At 37.6% G+C, this 18485-nt stretch overlaps 2 protein-coding genes and 1 long non-coding RNA gene across 3 annotated transcripts; 2 read left to right on the forward strand and 1 right to left on the reverse strand.

Moving 5' to 3' along the window:
- The first annotated feature begins 1125 nt into the window (after positions 1-1125).
- On the forward strand, positions 1126-2775 carry LOC138893076 (uncharacterized). The gene is made up of 2 exons (XM_070176846.1): positions 1126-1336; positions 2510-2775. Exons 1-2 carry the CDS (start codon positions 1126-1128, stop codon positions 2773-2775), a joined length of 477 nt encoding a protein of 158 aa, XP_070032947.1.
- A 3416-nt stretch (positions 2776-6191) lies between these two features.
- Positions 6192-7233, reverse strand: LOC138893077 (uncharacterized). Its single transcript, XM_070176847.1, has 2 exons — positions 6767-7233; positions 6192-6648 (listed from the first exon to the last, which is right to left on the reverse strand). Exons 1-2 carry the CDS (start codon positions 7231-7233, stop codon positions 6192-6194), a joined length of 924 nt encoding a protein of 307 aa, XP_070032948.1.
- Positions 7234-15107: 7874 nt separating this feature from the next.
- Positions 15108-18073, forward strand: LOC138891632 (uncharacterized). The gene is made up of 2 exons (XR_011407997.1): positions 15108-16621; positions 16946-18073. It is a non-coding gene; the product is annotated as an uncharacterized lncRNA (long non-coding RNA).
- Positions 18074-18485: the final 412 nt, after the last annotated feature.

The following is an 18485-nucleotide window of genomic DNA, read 5'->3' on the forward strand; positions in this document are numbered from 1 at the left end:
TTAGATCTTGTATGTATATAAAAAAATAAAAAAAAAGTATTCCAGATATGTAAAAACGAGGCGGATGCGTCGCATCCCCCTCAGCATAAAAAAAAATTGACGAGCCAATTGCTTAAGGCAGTGAAGTCTGCCTAACGCGTCCGTGTCGCGTCCAACAAATTTTGAAGGAAAAAGAGGGGATGCGTCACATCCCTCTCAGCATGAAAAAATTGACAGGCCAATTGCTCAAGGCAGTGAAGTCTGCCTATCGCGTCCGTGTCGCGTCCAACAAATTTTGAAGGAAAAAGAGGGGATGCGTCGCGTCTAAGCTCGCACGCACAGGTAAGTACTATATATTTTAACACATCTTAAGAATAAACTGAGGCATACAAACGCATACAAATTCGTTAATCGAACTTGCGATGCATACAAACGCATACACATCTCTCTAATTCAACTTGCAAGCATACAAACGCAACAGGTACGCATCATCTTCTTCGTTCTTTCTTTGGTTTCTCTCCTAATTCGTCTCTCTTCTCTCTCTCAATGGTAGCAACAAGTAGGTTTTGCAATTTCAAATATCACACATGTAAAAGCCTGGGGTTTAGGGCTGTCGTTCTTGGTAGTTGTACTGGTTGCGAGATGATAAACTATAATTCCCTTCATCTCGTCAAATTTTGGGAGGATAGTCGCATTACCCAACTGATAGAATGAACTAGGCACACTTGTTGCATATCACATGTTCGACGAATTGTCCATGAGGATAATTTATGCGTCGGTGAAGTCTGAGTAACCGAGCAACATTGGTATATGCTTGAGAATAGGTGTGGGGTCGAGTGAGGTGCTATGTGAAAATTGACAGTGGTTAGTGAGCGTCGCTAGGATAGACCTCATGTTGAGCATAACGATATCTATATAGCGCAGGGCTTTTGTGTAAAATTGAAGAGAGTTATCACATACTTGCTGAAAGCCATGAGCTATAATTCCTATTCATATTTTGTTGTATGGATGAAATATTGAATGGCGGACGCTATAATTACGAATAATTGGAAGTGCAAGCTGTTGCAACGGCTTTAAAAGCTGAACTTCACTGTTTCATATGCTAATTGTTGATTTCTTTGCATTGCAGGTACGCAGATTTGTAAAATGACAGCAACAAGTAAACCGTCAAAGCAACAAGACAAAGATGGTAATAAGCAACCGCCCAAAAAGCCTACCGGAAGGGCAACAGGCGGCCCAAATCCACAGAGAAAAAGGAAGCGGACGGAGAAGGAAATGGAACCGCTGCCTAGGCAGTTAAGTGTTGATTCAGAGCAAGAGGAAGAGGATACTTTAGTCAGGAGAACAGTGAATAAGGGTATTACACCAAGCAAAGGAATAGAGATAAGAGAGCCTGTGACATACCAAAGAAAAGCCTCCAAAAAGAGTGATCCGACTGATAAAGGGAAGGAGAAGATTACTACAGAATCTGAGTCCGAATCCGATTCGGATAATGACCTCCTACATGTCGACATGAGTGATGAAGATGAGGGTGAACCCATAGACCGAGTTGCTTGGGAGAAAAACTTTGTTAATGAGAAGGCATTCCGAGCCTATAAGAAGATACTGGTTTCAAAGAAGTATATTCCGGAAAAGCCGATCAACACTGGAACACTTAAGAAAAAGTACTCAGAGTTTCTAAAATCAATTCGAGAGGTGCAACAATGGGGACCCATCTTGAAAGGTCACGGCAAAGCCAACCTCACCATTGTTAGAGAGCTTTACGCCAATTGGCGTCACGCCAGGGGCAACATTGTGCGAGTAAGAGGGGTAGATATTAATGTGTCAGCTGAAGCTCTGAATAACTTCTTAAGGGTGCCACACACACTTACAGATAGGTTTGACTCCATATGCAAAACACCAGATTATGCACACATCAAGTCTGTCCTATGCCCTACCAGGAAGGATGCCGAGTGGAAGCATAGGAGTATGGAGTACCATTCTATAGCCAAAGAATTCATGAGTGCGTTAGCACGTGTGGCCCTAAATTTCATATATAACCGCCTGATTCCATGCCAACACAAAACTGATGTCCCTCGTCACCGCGCATTAGTATTATATGCTTTATTAGAGGGGATACCGCTCAACTTAGGAGCCATCATGCACGATCAAATGCAGCGCACCAGGATGAATTACAAGTGGAGGTTGTTCTTTGCTAATACCCTATCAGCTTTCTTGACAGAGATGGGAGTACTATGGGACAAGGGGAATGACGACATTGAGGCTAAAGCTCCAGGACCATACGATGTCACCCATGTTCTAGAGCCAAACAAGGGAAGGTCTTCTAAGCTCACCATTCAACAATTATTTGAGCAGATGCAAGCAGATATGCAAGAGAGCAGGGCTGAGCTGATAGCGACTCGTGTCGAGTTGAGTGCCACCAGGGATGAGTTGAGACAGACTCGTGCGGATCTAAGCCGAGTTCAGACCGAGCAGGCCACGATGATGAAAAAGATATCATTACTCCTCAGAGCTCTGGTTCAATGTGCAGGTACAGACATCTCACAGCTGATTGCATCATCCACTGCCGGACCATCCACTCATGTTCCTCCTATAGTCACTGAGACTCCACACAACAGGCCTACTGAGGTCGCTGTAACACCTGCTACAGAATCAGCTCCAGTTGTTGATGATAGGACAATGACAGCTCTCCCTATGCGTGAGGATGATGTTGAAAGGCCGGAGGGGGTCCCGATGAATGCTATGGATGCAGATGCTCTTCCACAGACTGTGGATGAGCCCTCCACCTTGACTTGAGGGAGTTCTTCTCACCCTACTTTACCTTGTTTATGTGCATTGGGGACAATGCACAGTCCTAAGTGTGGGGTGGGGGCTATTCATATTTTGTTGTATGGATGAATGTACTAAAACATTCACTGGATTAATGGCATATAATAGCAGTAAATTCATCTATATGGAGTAACTCTCAGTTTATTCTCGAAATAAAATTAAATAAAATTAAAAAAAAAATTATCTATATATATAGTATCTCTGTAGGTAGTAATAATCCCCTGTGGTTTTTCTTTGTGCATCGGTTCTTTTCCATGGGATGTATTTTGAACCGGGTAGAAACTTTTTCTTTTAGAATAGATTAGAGTTAGAAAATAAATGGAGGAAGAAATATGAGATTCCAAGGGGGCTACTGACTTGTTTGATAGTAGCATAGTCAGGCTTTGGCATATGTAGGGCCTCTCCTATGTTTGAAATTGATCATGAAGCCTTCATGTATTGGATAGCATGTTTGTGATACCTATGTCTCGTTTACATGACTTATGTTCACTTTGCGCTTAATGTTTAATATCTCGTGGCTTCGTGAATACTTGCATTGTTTGAGAGTCGGAATGTGACTGTCCTTAATGAGTCATGTGCCATGTGTGGTGAGATTTTTTGTGTAGTCCATGTAGTGCACTTGTGTCTAGAACTTGCCCGGTATGTGAGTTGAAGGGAAATTTTAGGTGATGCTCGGTTTGAAAAAAATGATTTTAGGCTTTCTTTGATCTTTTTGAGCTTATTGCTTATCACAAATAAAATCAATCCCTAGTCAACCCTTTTGAGCCTGTAGACCTGTTATTTGGTATCCACATTACAAGCCTATACACTTTTTATTCTTAATTGACATTGTTTTGATCCTTTTACCTTTTAAAGCACTTTAATTGTTAGATGAACGCTAAAAGAAGTAAGAAGGGACTAAGTGTGGGGTGACTTTTGAGTGGAACCAATGAAAGAAAGAATGGTGCACTTATTTTGGAAAATAATACACCACTAGCGGAAATTGAAAAAAATAAAAAAATAAAAAATAAAAAAAAATGAGAAAGCTTTGTTGAATAAATTGTTGTCTTGTTCTTGCTAGTGGGTATGAATTAAAGTAGTTCTTAAAGAAAGAGGAAATATTGTTGGGGTGATATTATTTGTGAAATTGAAGTGGGGTTGAAGAATTTGCGCTTAAGTTATTTTGTGGATGTGTTAAAGTGCTTGGGAGGTTGAGTCACTATTCCTAAAATATATACTACCCGTCCCTTAGCCCACATTACAACCATGAAAAAGTCCTAATTGATTTTAGATCGAGCGAGCTTACATTAGTAGAGATTTACTTTAAGGGCAAGCTTATGGTATCAATTACATGCATGTGAATTCTTTTGTGAGAGTGAACGATTTTCGTTGATATATGAGCATGAGATTCGAATGTGTGGATTGATTTGACTTTCTTAATTTTTGTGAGGGCACATGGTTTCAAGAGGGATAGGTAACATTATTAGACTTCTCTAGGATGTTGGGTGTTCAAGCCACGAATATATTGTGACAATGAGTCGTACATTGAGGCTAGGATTGTTATGAGCATGTTGACTTGTTTGAATATTTTTGAAGAAGGGCATAAGTAAAGGGAAGGGTATGTGATGCATAGCCTAGAGCTGAATTGTTGCAAATAACCACGGTCATAGGTGCAGTGTGCTTTGAATGATAAGAGCTCAATTTTGTTTCGTCTACTATAGGATGGTTTGTTCGAGGACGAACAAAGGTTTAAGTGTGGGGTAGTGATGTTTGGCATATTTCGATATGTGTTGATGTTACTTTACCCATGTTTTAACCACTTCTTGATGTTATTTGATCTTTAAAATTCCCAACATGGTTTAATTATTGGTTTTATGACTAATTAAGTTATGTGTGACGATTTAAGGTGTTTTGAGTGCAAAATATGAAGAAAATGTGGTCTAGCCAGAGGAAGAAGGGTTGGATGCGTCGCATCCAACCTAGAAAAACATCATCTTTCGTGCACCCTTAGCAGTGAAGTCGGCCCATAGCGTCCGCCATAGCATTCGAAACTGGGAAGTAGAAGAGATGGGTGGATGCGTCGCATCCACCCTCGCATGCAAAATTGGGAAGTAGAAGAGAAGGTGGATGCGTCGCATCCACCCTCACATGCAAAGTTAAGAAATGGAGGACGAGGTGGATGCGTCGCATCCACCTTAGCATCAACCCCTGAAGCCGATTTGGGCTAGGGTTAGGAGAACTCTAGCCCACGACTTTTTGGACGATATATATATATAAAGCTTAAAAATGCTTTTTTGGGAGAGAGCGACGGGATTGGACAAGAAAGAAGCTACAACCAAGTTCAAAAACCACGGAATTCGTCTTGAGTTCTTATTCTCTCTTTCTTTTATTGATTCTTATGCACTCTTATGAAATTTTGGATGATTGCCCGAATATGAGTGGCTAAGAATCCTATTGTTCTAGGGTCATGGGTAGACATGAATGTTGATTTTTGAAGTTTAATTTGACTACGTTGAGTTTATCATATTGGGTTGTTTATTTAATTCTATTTTTAATTATTTTGCTGAGTAGCTAACAGTGAAATACTATCTACGAATCTAGAGTTGAACTCGAAAGTGGGAACCCTAGATTGCATATAGAAGTAAATAGAGTAAGTTCTCATACCCGGGCATCGGGGAACGGATTCGCGATTAGGATAGAGATATACCTAATTGCCTTACTCGGTTGCAATATAGGAATTGTAAATGCGTTCTTGTTAAACTTAATTCCATAGACATATAGGTATTAAGTTAACTTGAATAGGTTTGTAAGAACTCGACAGATTCTTACAAGTGAAATTAACTCTGTGAATCAACAATTCCGTTAATTAATTAAGTTATTTTAAACCAAGAATGCAACATGAATGTTAGATGACCCGTGACCCTGGAATATTATATCCTATTGATTGTTATTCAAAACTATTTAAGTGTTGTGTTTATTTCTTAGCAATTCATTATTTGATAGTCTTTAGGTAGTAATTTAGAAAATTATATATTTTGTTAGAAATATCTTGAATCAATAAGCTATTCGAGTTTGAATTAATCAAAAGTTAACCATAAGTCTTCGTGGGAACGATACTTTATTCACTACTTTATTACTTGACGACCACGTATACTTGCGTGAGTGTGTTTGGAACCGACAAGCAGCAAAAGTACTCATTCCAGCATTTCAACAACAAAATATCACCATTTCAGCAACAAAATATTAACATTTCAACCGCAACAATATTAGAACTTCAATCATGTTAACTATCAAATTCTTGAGCACATTGCATATATTTATGCACCACATGTCCTCTTCTTACCTGCAAACAAAATATATGGTACTATTACTCGTTCATATTATAATACCTTAATAAACAGAATTCAATTATAAATTATTGACACCGGAAGCTTTGCACGAGTTGACGAGGCAGGAGCATAAGATGAAGGCTCATCAACATGGGAATCTTGCTGAACAATATTAAATTTGCATGTTCTTTTATTGTGTCCAGCATTATGATATAAGCTACAAAGCAAGGAATTCTGCTTTCTTTTCATTTTAGTTCTACTTGCTCCTACTTCATCTGGTTCTTTTCTCCTTAGTTTTTGCTTTCTTCCTTTTGTGCTTGTTCTTACTAATTGTGGAGGCAAATGAGGCACGTTGCTTGACTTAGGCCACATATGTTGACCATTCATAGGTAGAATAGCAAAGTCATAGACCCTTCTATATGTTTTCATCTTGTAGCAATCATGAACATAGAAATTAATCTTATCTTTTTTATCCCAAATTGCAGCAATGGCATCCTTGCAAGGAATTCCTGTCAAATCCCATTTCCTGCAACTGCATATTTTGTTTAGCAAGTCCACAACCCACTTATCATGTATGCTTGCCCCTATAATCTTATCATGTATTATTATTAGGATCAATTCGAATAGCGGTCAATAACTGAGTCCCATACATTGGACCCTTAAGCCAACAACCATCTACTCCTACTATCCTTCTACAATCACTCTTGAAACCTTCCTTACAACCCCCAAAGAAAATATAGATTCTCTGAAATCTATTAGGTTTGTTAGGAACCTCATTTTCAACCAACTTCATATAGATAGAAGTATTTGGATTTGTCCTCTCAATTTCATTACAATAGTTCCACATTACTTTGTATTGAGTATTTAGATCTCCATAAATTATTTTCCGCGCCTTTTGCTTAGCTCTTCGACATTGATGTAATGTCACATGAGCTCTTAGCTCCACACTCACATGATCTCTAAATTCCTTGACATTCCAATCCTTGTGCTTGCTAATGTCATCAAGATATCTTCTTGCAATGTAGGAAGAAGTGATGGTTTTGTTCCTATGGTTCCATCCTTTACAACTATGATAATCATTGTATGTCTTGATCTGAAATGTCCTATCCCTATGCATTCTTGAAGCAATAATCTCCCATTCGCAACCTGAATGTCTACAGATTGCTCTCACTCGTGTGTTGTCATTTTTGCGCCATTTTATGTATTTTCCTTGACTAACTTCATGAGTTATTACAGCATATATGAACTCTCTCTTATTTCCAAAGGTTAACTCTAATGCCAATTTTGGATTTTTTCCATCTGTTTTGGGGTTGAACTTTGGAAAGTTTAAACTTTGGGTATCCGAATCACTTTGTAAGCTCCTTGTGCCATCAGAGTTGCAGCAGTCTGACTCCCCATCTTCAACATACAATTTTCTCTATAGCTCTTCACTAACCTCATATCTACGCTTTTCATTTCTAATTCTTTCTGATAAATCATTTTCATCTGACAAGTCGTTTTCTGAATCTTAGAAATCTTCATTACTTGAAGAATTTTTACCTCCAACTTCTTTTTGATGTTCTCCAACAGTAACATGATTATCATTCCTTGAATTGCTTTGTCCCTCATACAAAGGATCTGCATAAACAAAACAATTCGAAAGTTTATTTAGACATACTATATGAAAAAGGACTGCAATTACAAAGGCTATGCAAAAGCAGAAAAAATAAATTTATAGTTGTGCATATTGGGACCATTGAATGTTGGAATAAAGAATGGAGTTCACTGAGTACGCACACAATATTTATTTTATATTGTTCACCTTTTGTATGGCATATAAAATTCGAGATAAGGACCACAATATTATAGAACTTCAAAAGACAGACAGTAAAATATTATAAAAATGGTGGAGATTTCAAAAACAAATTAAGAAGGAATATTTGCAAAATACAAGTAGCAAGAACACTCACCATAACTAGGGTTTATTTCACCATTGCTCCTAATAATCATTGCTGGGATTGCAAGTAGTAAAGACTTAAAATGTAATTAAGAATGCTAGGGTTGTTTTACCTATTGTAATAGAGATAAACTACCTACCGTAATAGAGATAAAATGATTGAATTGGAGAAGGGAGTCTCTTGAAAAAAGAAGGGAATTGACTGAATAGGGGTGAAAGAGCGGGTATTTCTTTTCCTCAAGCATCACATGCAAATCACGTGTTATTTCTCTGTTAGGTTTTTAATGGGAGTGAGTATTCTCTGTTAGTAAGACTAAAAGTACTCAAGTTTTGTAAACTTAAAAGGGCAAATAGTCCTAAGGGTTATATTTAGAGGACAAAGTTAAGCTTATCCCTAAAGATAAGGGATACTTTGGCTAAAAACTCAACAATGATGTATGAAAACAGAGCTGGTTGCCAGCGTGTTGTTTGGGAAAGAAAGAGAAAGTGAAAGTAAAATGAAAAAAGAAAAAAACAGAATAGAATTAATAAATTAAAATAAGGAATATGATCTATCTATCTATCTATATGTATCTATTTATATTCTATATAATACTATATTATAAACATGAAAAATAAACGTTGAATGTGAAAGACTAAAATAACCCTATAATATTATTGGACGTTTACGCCCTTAAAAGCTATATTAATAATACCTTCAATATTAATAAACAAAATATGTAAGCTACAAAAGTTAGTTTTGTAACGTTCAATTTGACATGGGATTGTCAAAGAATTTATTATGGTTCATGTATCAAAATTCTTCACTTTACAAAGTTAATCTCTTTAACTTCCATGAGTATAAAATTTTTTTTGAGCTAACATTTACCGTTCTTATATTTTTATTTTTTATTTTGCTTAGCTTAAATATTCATATTGTTATGATTTCTAAATGCAATTTTTTTCCTTACAAATGCAATCATGATTCAAAGCATTTTATCATCCATGTACAAAATAATATAATATTTTTTAATTTTTTTCTAATTATATGGGATACACGCGCAACGCGCTTGCCCAAGGACTAGTCTATCTATATTATTATAAAAGTATGAATATAATGTCGGTTTATAAAAATAATATTATAATATTAAGTATAACAACTCATAATAAAAGGATATAACTGAAATTCTAAATATTAGTCTTATAATCCTATTAGTTTTAGAATATAATACTACACGTTAGGAATCCTACTGTCACGACCCCAATTTTTCTCCGTAGGATGTCGTGATGACACCTAATCTCTAAGATTAGGTAAGCCTAACAATTATATATAATAACATAATACAAAAACTGAAACTCAAATCTCAATATATAAAATAAATCAAACCGCGATTCAGAAAAGTTACCACTCCCAAAACGCGGTAGAAATAAGTCACAAACTTCTAAGAGAAATACTAAGTGTCTCTATACATCAGAGTTTAAAGAGAATAAGAAAAATAACATAATAAGGATAGAGGCGGACTCCGAGGTCTGTGGACGCTAGCAGATGTACCTTGAAGTCTCCGCGTACAGACTAGCTCACTGATACCTGGTCTGGTAGGAAGTACCTGGATCTGCACAAGTGCTGGATAGTCGGAAGTCAAATAAAAATTGGATATATATATATATATATATTGTTCCACAGTGTAATTGTAGAGAATTCATGTCTTATTTTCCACATGGTTATTTCCTCCATTGATATATACAATGTTTTTGCTCATTTCGTCCTTTGGGTCTCATTTAACATATAATAGTAAAATAAAAGGAAAAAAACTTCTCTTATAGATTATTGGTCTTTTAAAAGGCATCTTATCTAGAGTCCATAGAGTCTATAACAAATGTAAGATTTGAAAAGTGTAAAGTTTCATTTAGCTGTTATATGACTTAGGTTTGAAGGTCCAGCCAACTAAAACAAATAAATTACCTCTGAAAAGGAGAAGGGGAAAAGTTACAGGAGCTGGGTAGTTGTGAGCAAATTGAATGATTGATTAACAACTAATTATCTAGATCTTCTTGTAGCTAAGCTTCAACTAGGAGTCTCTTCCATCCTAGAACAAAACTTAGTTATAAAAATAGTGCAGTCATGGCATCGATCAAGCCATCAAAAATATCGAACATATTATTGAGCTCGGGGACTCGCCCTTACGTGTCTAAAAAACCTAAGGGTTTATTCTAAAGTTCGAATTAGTGTTCACTCGATTACAGAGGCTGCAACAATAAAATTTTCACAAGGCAAAAGCACAAATTACATTTGAACATAAAACTGAGAAGACATTCAAAAGAAGTTTTTCTATTATATATTGGTAAAAAAAGGTTATGTACAAAAGACTGATCAGGGTCTTACAAAAAGAGAAATTAAGCCCTAACTAAGGTTAGTTTTGACCTCTTCTCCGGGAGCAACTTCCCCTTCAGTCCCCTCATTGGATCCACCTCGACTGCCTTCTTCATCATCATCTTCATCATCGAAGGAGGCAAGCTGCTTGGCTTCAGCTTCAAGCACCTTAGCTCGGGCTATCTCCTCAGAGAGGTCAAAACCTCGATTATGGATTTCCTCGAGGGTTTCCCTCCGGGATTGACACTTTGCCGAGTCAGTGATCCATTTCTCTCTGTTAGAAGCCTCCCTTAGCTGCATTTGATTAGCCTCAGCATCAGCCCGATACATGGTAATGGACTTGTCCTCCATGAACTTTGTCTTCTCGATCTCCGCCTTGACCTCAGCAAGCCCGGTTTCAAGCTCCTCGATCCTTTTGGCATGGGCCAAACTTTTCTCTTTGACACCCCAAAGTTGAACCTCGGCCGGTGATAGTTTGGCCAAACTTGAACCTCGCCAGGCGGTCCATATTCTCCTTCCACCGATCACAATCGGCCTTTACCTGATCGACTTCTCCCCGAAAAAGCTCCATCCTTTCAACCTTTTGCTGCAGCTGAGATAATGAAGTGTTAGCCTCCACAGTTGGGCCGAGTCCGTAATTTATCAAAAGGATGCTCACATGCTTATCTAGTTCGGCCTCTTCCTTTATAGTTTCGTCTTTTTGGCCGCAAAGAAGCCTCTGGGCGTTCCTCTCCTCCGAGACCTTTTGGAGCTCGGTTTCACACTGGCTAAGGTTAGCTCGAAACTTGGCGATGGCCTATACAAAAAAGGAAAACACAAGTCAGGTTTAGAGAAAAAGAAAAAAAAGAGTAAAGAAAAGAAGTGCAGTAAACTGATTCTTATCCGAGATAAGAGACGTTGGGACTCTTCTAAAAGAATAGAAGCATCACTGATATCAGAGGCATCATCGACTCCAGTAAAGCAATGCTGAAAGGAATCCCCTACACTAGATTCTCCGCCTATATCAGGAGTCTTCAACTCTCGAGCGTCCCTTAGTGCCTCCTAAGAAAATGTCGGAAGAGAAGGCAAGTGACCTGCTGTCACGGTCCCGAGCAAGTCGCTCGGGATGCTATGATCAATCTTCGATATCTCAGAACCGGACCCGTCCGGTGTAGTTGTAGATGGCCGAGAAACGATCTCAACCTCTGGTAATTCTGGATCCTCACCTGATTTCTTATTGGAAGCCTCCTCGACACGAGGCTTGATTTTAGTAGCCGCCGTCGGCTCAGAAAGTTTGGTGACCTCAACGGCTTTCCTAGGTCGGACCGTCAGTGCCGAGGCATTTTCCTCGTCTTCCTCTGCTTCGTCTCTAAGTTTTTGAACCGAGTCCATCATGAGAGCGATTACTTTCCTCCTGACTCTTCGAGGTTTGGGCTTGGGGACCTTGGATCGCGAGGTAGTTTACCTCTTCTTGTCTTCCCCCCGCTTCAGAAATGGGGACTTGGTTTCTTCCTCGCCACTTGAAGGCCTCAAAATAGCATCCTTGGTCAGGCCAACATGAAATAAAATTAGTGACGAATGAAGTATAAAAAATGTTTCAGAACATGAAAAAGGAGATCCTTACCGTAGTTCTTGGCCTCTCATCTGCCCTTTGTCAAATCACGCCATGCGCGTTCGGCATAAGTGGAAGTTGAGGCTAAATTCCGAACCAATCTTCGAAGTCAGGTACCGCTTGAGGCATCCAAGGAATAGCTGCATGTCTAAAGGGGATATCAGGCGAAGCCGAAGAAGGTACGAAGAACAAAGTTTAAACGATCACTTACGGTCGAAGTTCCACTCCTCAGGGAATGACATCTTCTCTTCCGAAATAATGTCGTGGGTCCTCACCCATATAAAATGGTTTATCCCACCCCGATCCTTGTCCTTGTTGATGCTTGAGATCAGGGCCTTCGTTTCCCAGTGTTGGAGCTTGATTAGTCCTCAGTAGATTTGAGGCCGGTAAACCACATGAGGTGATATAGAGTAAACTCTATCCCCTCGGCCTTGCTAGAGAAGAAGAGCAACATGATTACTATGCGCCATAGAGGGGTGGATTTGGTGGAGGGTGACCTGATATCTTTTATAGAGATCAATAATCATAGGGTCGAGGGGACCCAATGTGAAGGGGTAAGTGTAAACACTTAGGAACCCTTCCACATAAGCGGTGATGCTATATTCGGGAGTAGGAATTTGTACCACGACCTCGGGACCCCAGTTGCAGTCCCTCTTCATGGCCTTGAGGTGGCTCTTCGATATCGAGCATATGTACATCTACACATGCACAGATCGACCCGGGATCGATGAAGGGTTTTCGACCTTGAAGTCGGATTTTAGAGTACACGAGCCGGGAACATATTCGTGGGGAAGTGGCTACACCGACGCCTTGTCGTCGGACGACCGGTAAGAGGAGCAAGAAGCTTTCTCCTTCTGCGGTACGGTCTTTGAGGTTTTCTCCATTTGTATATGTAAAGAAGAGCAAAAAAAGATGAAAAACTGGTGGTTTCAGTGCTAACGAAGGTGGCTCTACAGACGGCGAAAAAGAGGAGACGAAAAGAGTGAGAATACTTAGAGGTTTGATTAGAGAATAAGTAAAGTTTTATTGAAAAAAAGAGCCGGTATTCATAGGTTCACGGCGACGGTTTGGTGGCGTTAGTGGCTGAACGCTAACTGACAGGCATTAATGATTTGGGAAACTGAACTGACGGGATGTTTTGATCATATCCGTCACTTACGTCATAAGGACGACGTCATGATCGAGGTTTCAGAAAATCAAGGCTCAAACCGTTTCTTATCATTTTATTCCAAGAAATGCATGGACTATCTGTATACGGTCTAAATCGGGCATGTCAGATTTCATAGGCACGGGGAGCTGCCTCGAGAGTAAGCTCTTAATAGACCAGACTTGAGCTCAATGGCAGAGTATGGAGCATGAAGATCGAAGTGCTTGCTAAAGATCGAGACCGAGCATGACCGACTTCGAGTATGGCATAATAACGGAATGGCAAAATATTAGCAACCGACCGAAGATCTCGGCGAAAATCTCGGAATAGATCAAATCAAGCGGTTATTGACGCCAATCATGGGATTTGTTTCCGTTATTAGAATTGTACCTTATTTAGAATTCCTCTACTATATAAAGAGGGACCCCATTCATTTGTAGGGGTGATTGATTCACTAAAATACATATGCACAAACGGTGCTCTCTATTTCACTTACTATCCATTACTGTTCATAATTGTTTATTTTCTGTACTTTACTGTTCTTTTTACCCAACCGCGAGACCATCCCGAATCGTGGTTGAAAGTACTGCTAGAATGCTGGTTTGATTTATTTTACTATTCAGATTATCTATTCAATTCCTTCTTAATGACAAGGTATTTCGATACAGTGTCATACAAAACTCCTGCTTATAAATACAAGATGCACTACGAGATAATACTCTCATCTGCAGGATCGGTTGAAATTCAACATTTCTATCTTGCTAATACTAAGAGAATTTATAATCTCTCTAAGATAATTATTAAGAGGGTATTAGCCTCAGACGAATAGGGACTTAGTATCCTAAAGGAAAGGGAATATACCCATCCTGAACAAAAAGTCACAGTAAGATTTAATTACTGGGATTATGTTGAAAGTTTTAATAAAAGTTTCTTATATGAAAATCCTAATAGGAAGCATTCATGGTTCATTAAATTATGTTCTAATATGTTCGGGCAACATATTCAAAATTGGTTCTGTAAATAGTGGAAATTATATGGTCCATCACTAGAAATACTTCCTCCGTTGTTTAAGAGTTTATATACTCAATGGGTAGATATATCTCGCAAAATTATTTCATTACAAAAAGATAATATCTTTTATGATGGTATAACAGCCATGTATTTCTTCATAGAATTTTCAATCCCTTGGATAATGAAAAAAGATTTAGAGATTGGTTATACCACAGAAGGATTCCCCTGCCTAAATAGAGTTTTTTATACAAAATTCTGGAGTAAATTACTCCTAACAGATAAAGAAGGAAAAATATTTTGGCGAATAGTTAATAGGAGATATTAAAACCAAACTTGATGGTTATGTCAATTCAGAGGAAACAAACATGGTAACGGAGGAATAAAGTCCATTCTAAAAGGTTATCATAAAACTTCAAATGAAGAAAGGAGCCCTCTCCAAGAAAGAAATCCTAACTTCCTATTTCGAAAAAATAAAAAAGGATTTAGCAAAGAACTTCGAGATCGAAGTAAGTGATGATATATTAATGACCTCTCTCGGTAATACCTCAGAATAAGAAACATGCATGGCAGGAGAAGCCAACAAAGCCAGCAAGAACCATTCAATTTGGAAGACATAGAAGAATATTTGAATAAAATGAAGGAAGGTTCTGCAACGAAAAAGGACAACGGCAAAGGGAAAGCAAAAGCATAATCTGGACCCTAGACCCTTTAATAATGTGGATGGACCCATGACTTTAATAATACAGCAGGCCCCACGTTCATAATAGAGGGAATCTTCTTTTTATAAAAAGCTTTGTCCATTTTACTTTTTAGCTTTTTTTTACTTTGAGGTCTTAGCCTTTATTTTTGTCAGCCACGAGTGTAATTATTATATTGGCCATTACTATTTAGAGTTTATTTTATTTTAAGCGTATCCATTATATAAGGATCCCTTCAGTCTAAAAGAAGGAATGCTTTAGCCAACGCTCTTCCTTCTTTCTAACATAGCTTTCTCACCTCTCTCAAAATCTCTATTATAAATCCTTTTCTGTAACAAGTTTTTATTATCAATAAATCAAAAAGGTCACTTGGACACAATCTGGTAGTCACAAGTACTCTTTTAATTTTTAGTTTTTTTTATTAATATAGATATTCATTTAGCCTAAATGATAGGCTAAATATATAGGTGTTAAAACTTAGTCATACTAGTCTATTCTGTTAGCATTCTTTGTTATTAGATCATACTGTATCACCCCGATGGTGCTCTAGGTTAGAACAATATAGTCCATGCAGTTATTAATTATGACAGTAAACCCTATTTATGAGAACATAACCAGTGGTCCTCAGTTAACCCGTTAAGCCGATGGGTAGGGGTGAAAGGGTTGTGAGGAGGACCGCGGCTTAGGGTATACTGTTGGGAATGTAACTAGCCAGGGCTGGTGTTCCTATAATTTATTTCCTGAAGACCCATTGGAAGCGATCTAGAAATATTGTTAGAAATTGTTTCATTCAAAAATCTTTGAATTGGCTGAGTTACAAACTCAAAAGTAATTTTCTTTTCATTAAAAGTTCATGAAAAACTTTTAGTATCCCAATTAGTAAGAGGTATTATTTTATGAAAGAAAGTAACCCCTAATATAACATCTTGTGATATATCTTTTACCTAAACAAAACTTTCAGGTATACAAGCCATTGTTTTGGCAAATATAGCTTGTAGGTAATTTATAAGAAATACCCATTTGACCGCCACTAGCATTCTTTAATCTATGAGTGGTCTTAAAGAATATTTTGAAGGTACTACTCCTTTTATACAGCTTAAATCTGCTCCACTGTCAAATAAAGCAGTAAATTTTCTATTAAAATTGTAATCGATTAAAAGAATTATTTTTATTAAACAATTTTGGGTAGTAAAATACTAGATTATTTTGCAAAAGTTCATCTTCTGCAAAATCAATAGCTCCTAAGAATTTACTATTCTCAGCATCCGCTGACGTACTTATATCGTTTCCTTTTTCAGTAATATCAATACTGAACCTTATCTCAATGTTAGAATATTCTAATTTTTTTTTGTCTAAGGCTACATTAGAAGCCTTTAACTCTAAGACTTCTTTTTTGAGATGATTAATCTCTATACCTAAATCTTGGACGGTAATCAGCCTATTAGGCTGTGATTTTTCTCTAATCATTTCCTTAATATCCGACATAATATAAGGTCCCTTCTAAGACGGAATTTCTTTTATCTTTGTACCTACTTATGAATTTGTAGGTAGCTTATCTAATATTTGGGATCTTAATTCAGGGTCATTAATCACCCTTAATAGTTCTAGAATACTGTCATTGGTTAACACATTGACATTCATGTGTTTAAACTGGGAATAAATATTATAGAGATCATCTTCAGTGTTACAATACTGTTTCGAGGATTGTCCCTCATCATAGGAGTTTTGCTCATCTTCAGAGGATGGAATATAATTTTCTTCTTGAAGGACTCGTAAGTCTTCATCAGTTGATAATTCCTTATCACTATTCTCAGGACTATTTTTCGGAGAAGAATTTAATAATATTTTATATAATGAATCCTTGATACTATCATCTAAGTCAAGATTTTTGATCTTATCCTTGACTTTGCAATCTTTGGCATAATGGTCTACTCTACCACATTTATAACAGGCCTGAGGGTTTTTTGCTTTTATAAAATATTTTTTGGCTTTATGAAAATCTTTTCTCCTTTTAGTCTTTTCATATCTCTTTTCAGGAGATCCTTTTTTCTTTCTATGAAAATCCTTTTTCTTATGAGAATGTTTTCTTTTTGCAGGAATATCAATAGCAAATTGTTCACAAAACTCCCCTAACTGTTGTTTCTCATTAAGATGGTGTCTCTTAATCACTTGATTTAGCTTAATCTCATTACATAAATCTAAACCTTCTTGAGTGCATACACTAAATAATTTACCATATGAATAATTATTATAATTAATACTCATTGTTGTTCCTCTAAGGGTTTTTCTAACCCTTTCAGCAAAAGGTGGAGGGAGTCCATCAATAAATTTGGACTTCCAATGAGTGCTATTACACTCTCGTAATTCCATTACCCTAGATAGGAAGACATATTTGTACCATCTAAAAGATGTCAAAGTTTTACATCTAAGATTTTGGAGCATAGTCCTCAAGGTCTCACTATTGTCTGACCATCTTCTAGAAAAATATTCTATAATATTCATAATTAAAGAATAGATAATATTTTGGACATCTTGTGTCACGACCCAAAATCCAACTAGTCGTAATGGCACCTAACCCAACCTACTAGGTAAGTCAATTAACAACTATCCAATTTCAATGATATTTAATAAGACAGTTAAGTAAAGAAATTATTTGAATCTTATACATTTCCCAAGGACTGCTAGTACAAATCATGAACTTCTAAGAATAGAGTTTACAAAGCTGAAATGAAGTAAATACATCATCTGTTTGAAAAGTACATAACAGAGTTTCATAGATCTAAGGCTACCATGAACAAGAGGCAGCTACAACCGGAACGCAGGTACATCTTTAATTCCGGCTCTCGTCGATCACAGCAGCGTCAACAGTCAATATCTGTAGGATGCAGTGCAGAAGTGTAGTATGAGTACAACCGACTCCATGTATTCAGTAAGTAACAAACCTAACCTTAGGTTGAAAGTAGTGACGTGCTAACACAAAGTTCAGGTCCAACACAAATATTCCACAACAGTTTATAACAACATAGTACAAGTAATAAAAGAGGTATCTCAGAAATAAAATGCTCAATTCGGTCACAGTTCCAGAAAAATAGGCATTTCTTTTCAAGTATCTCAGTGAAAACCCAAATCTTTTACCAAAAATGCCAAAATACGAGCAAGTTTAAAAACTGTGATTTTTTCCAAAACTCCTTTCAATGATAAGTAAGATGTTTCATTTTCAGATAGCATGAGGAAAGTATGTCTCTATGCCTACATGTCATGATACAGGTAAAATCATAAATGTCACCAAAACCGGGTAGCAGAAGGAAATGCATCTTTATGCATGTATCTCAAGTACGCATGTCAAATGCAATGCATCTCAATGATGAGCTCATGTACTCACACTCTCAGAGTACTCAATCTCACTGTCTCACATTCTCTCTCACTATGCTCAATGCTCAACACACTCAATCACTCAAAGTTGTACAATACCTATTGCGGCATGTAGTTCGATCCACATATGACCATTAGGCCCGTTACGGCGTGTAACCCGATCCACATATATATAGTCAACTGCGCTCACTGGGGGTGTGCAGACTCCGGAGGGGCTCCTTCAGCCCAAGTGCTATATCGCTGCGGCGTGCAGCCCGATCCCAT

The sequence above is a fragment of the Nicotiana tomentosiformis genome, chromosome 5, assembly GCF_000390325.3.
Source record: "Nicotiana tomentosiformis chromosome 5, ASM39032v3, whole genome shotgun sequence".
NCBI classification, from domain to species: Eukaryota; Viridiplantae; Streptophyta; class Magnoliopsida; order Solanales; family Solanaceae; genus Nicotiana; species Nicotiana tomentosiformis.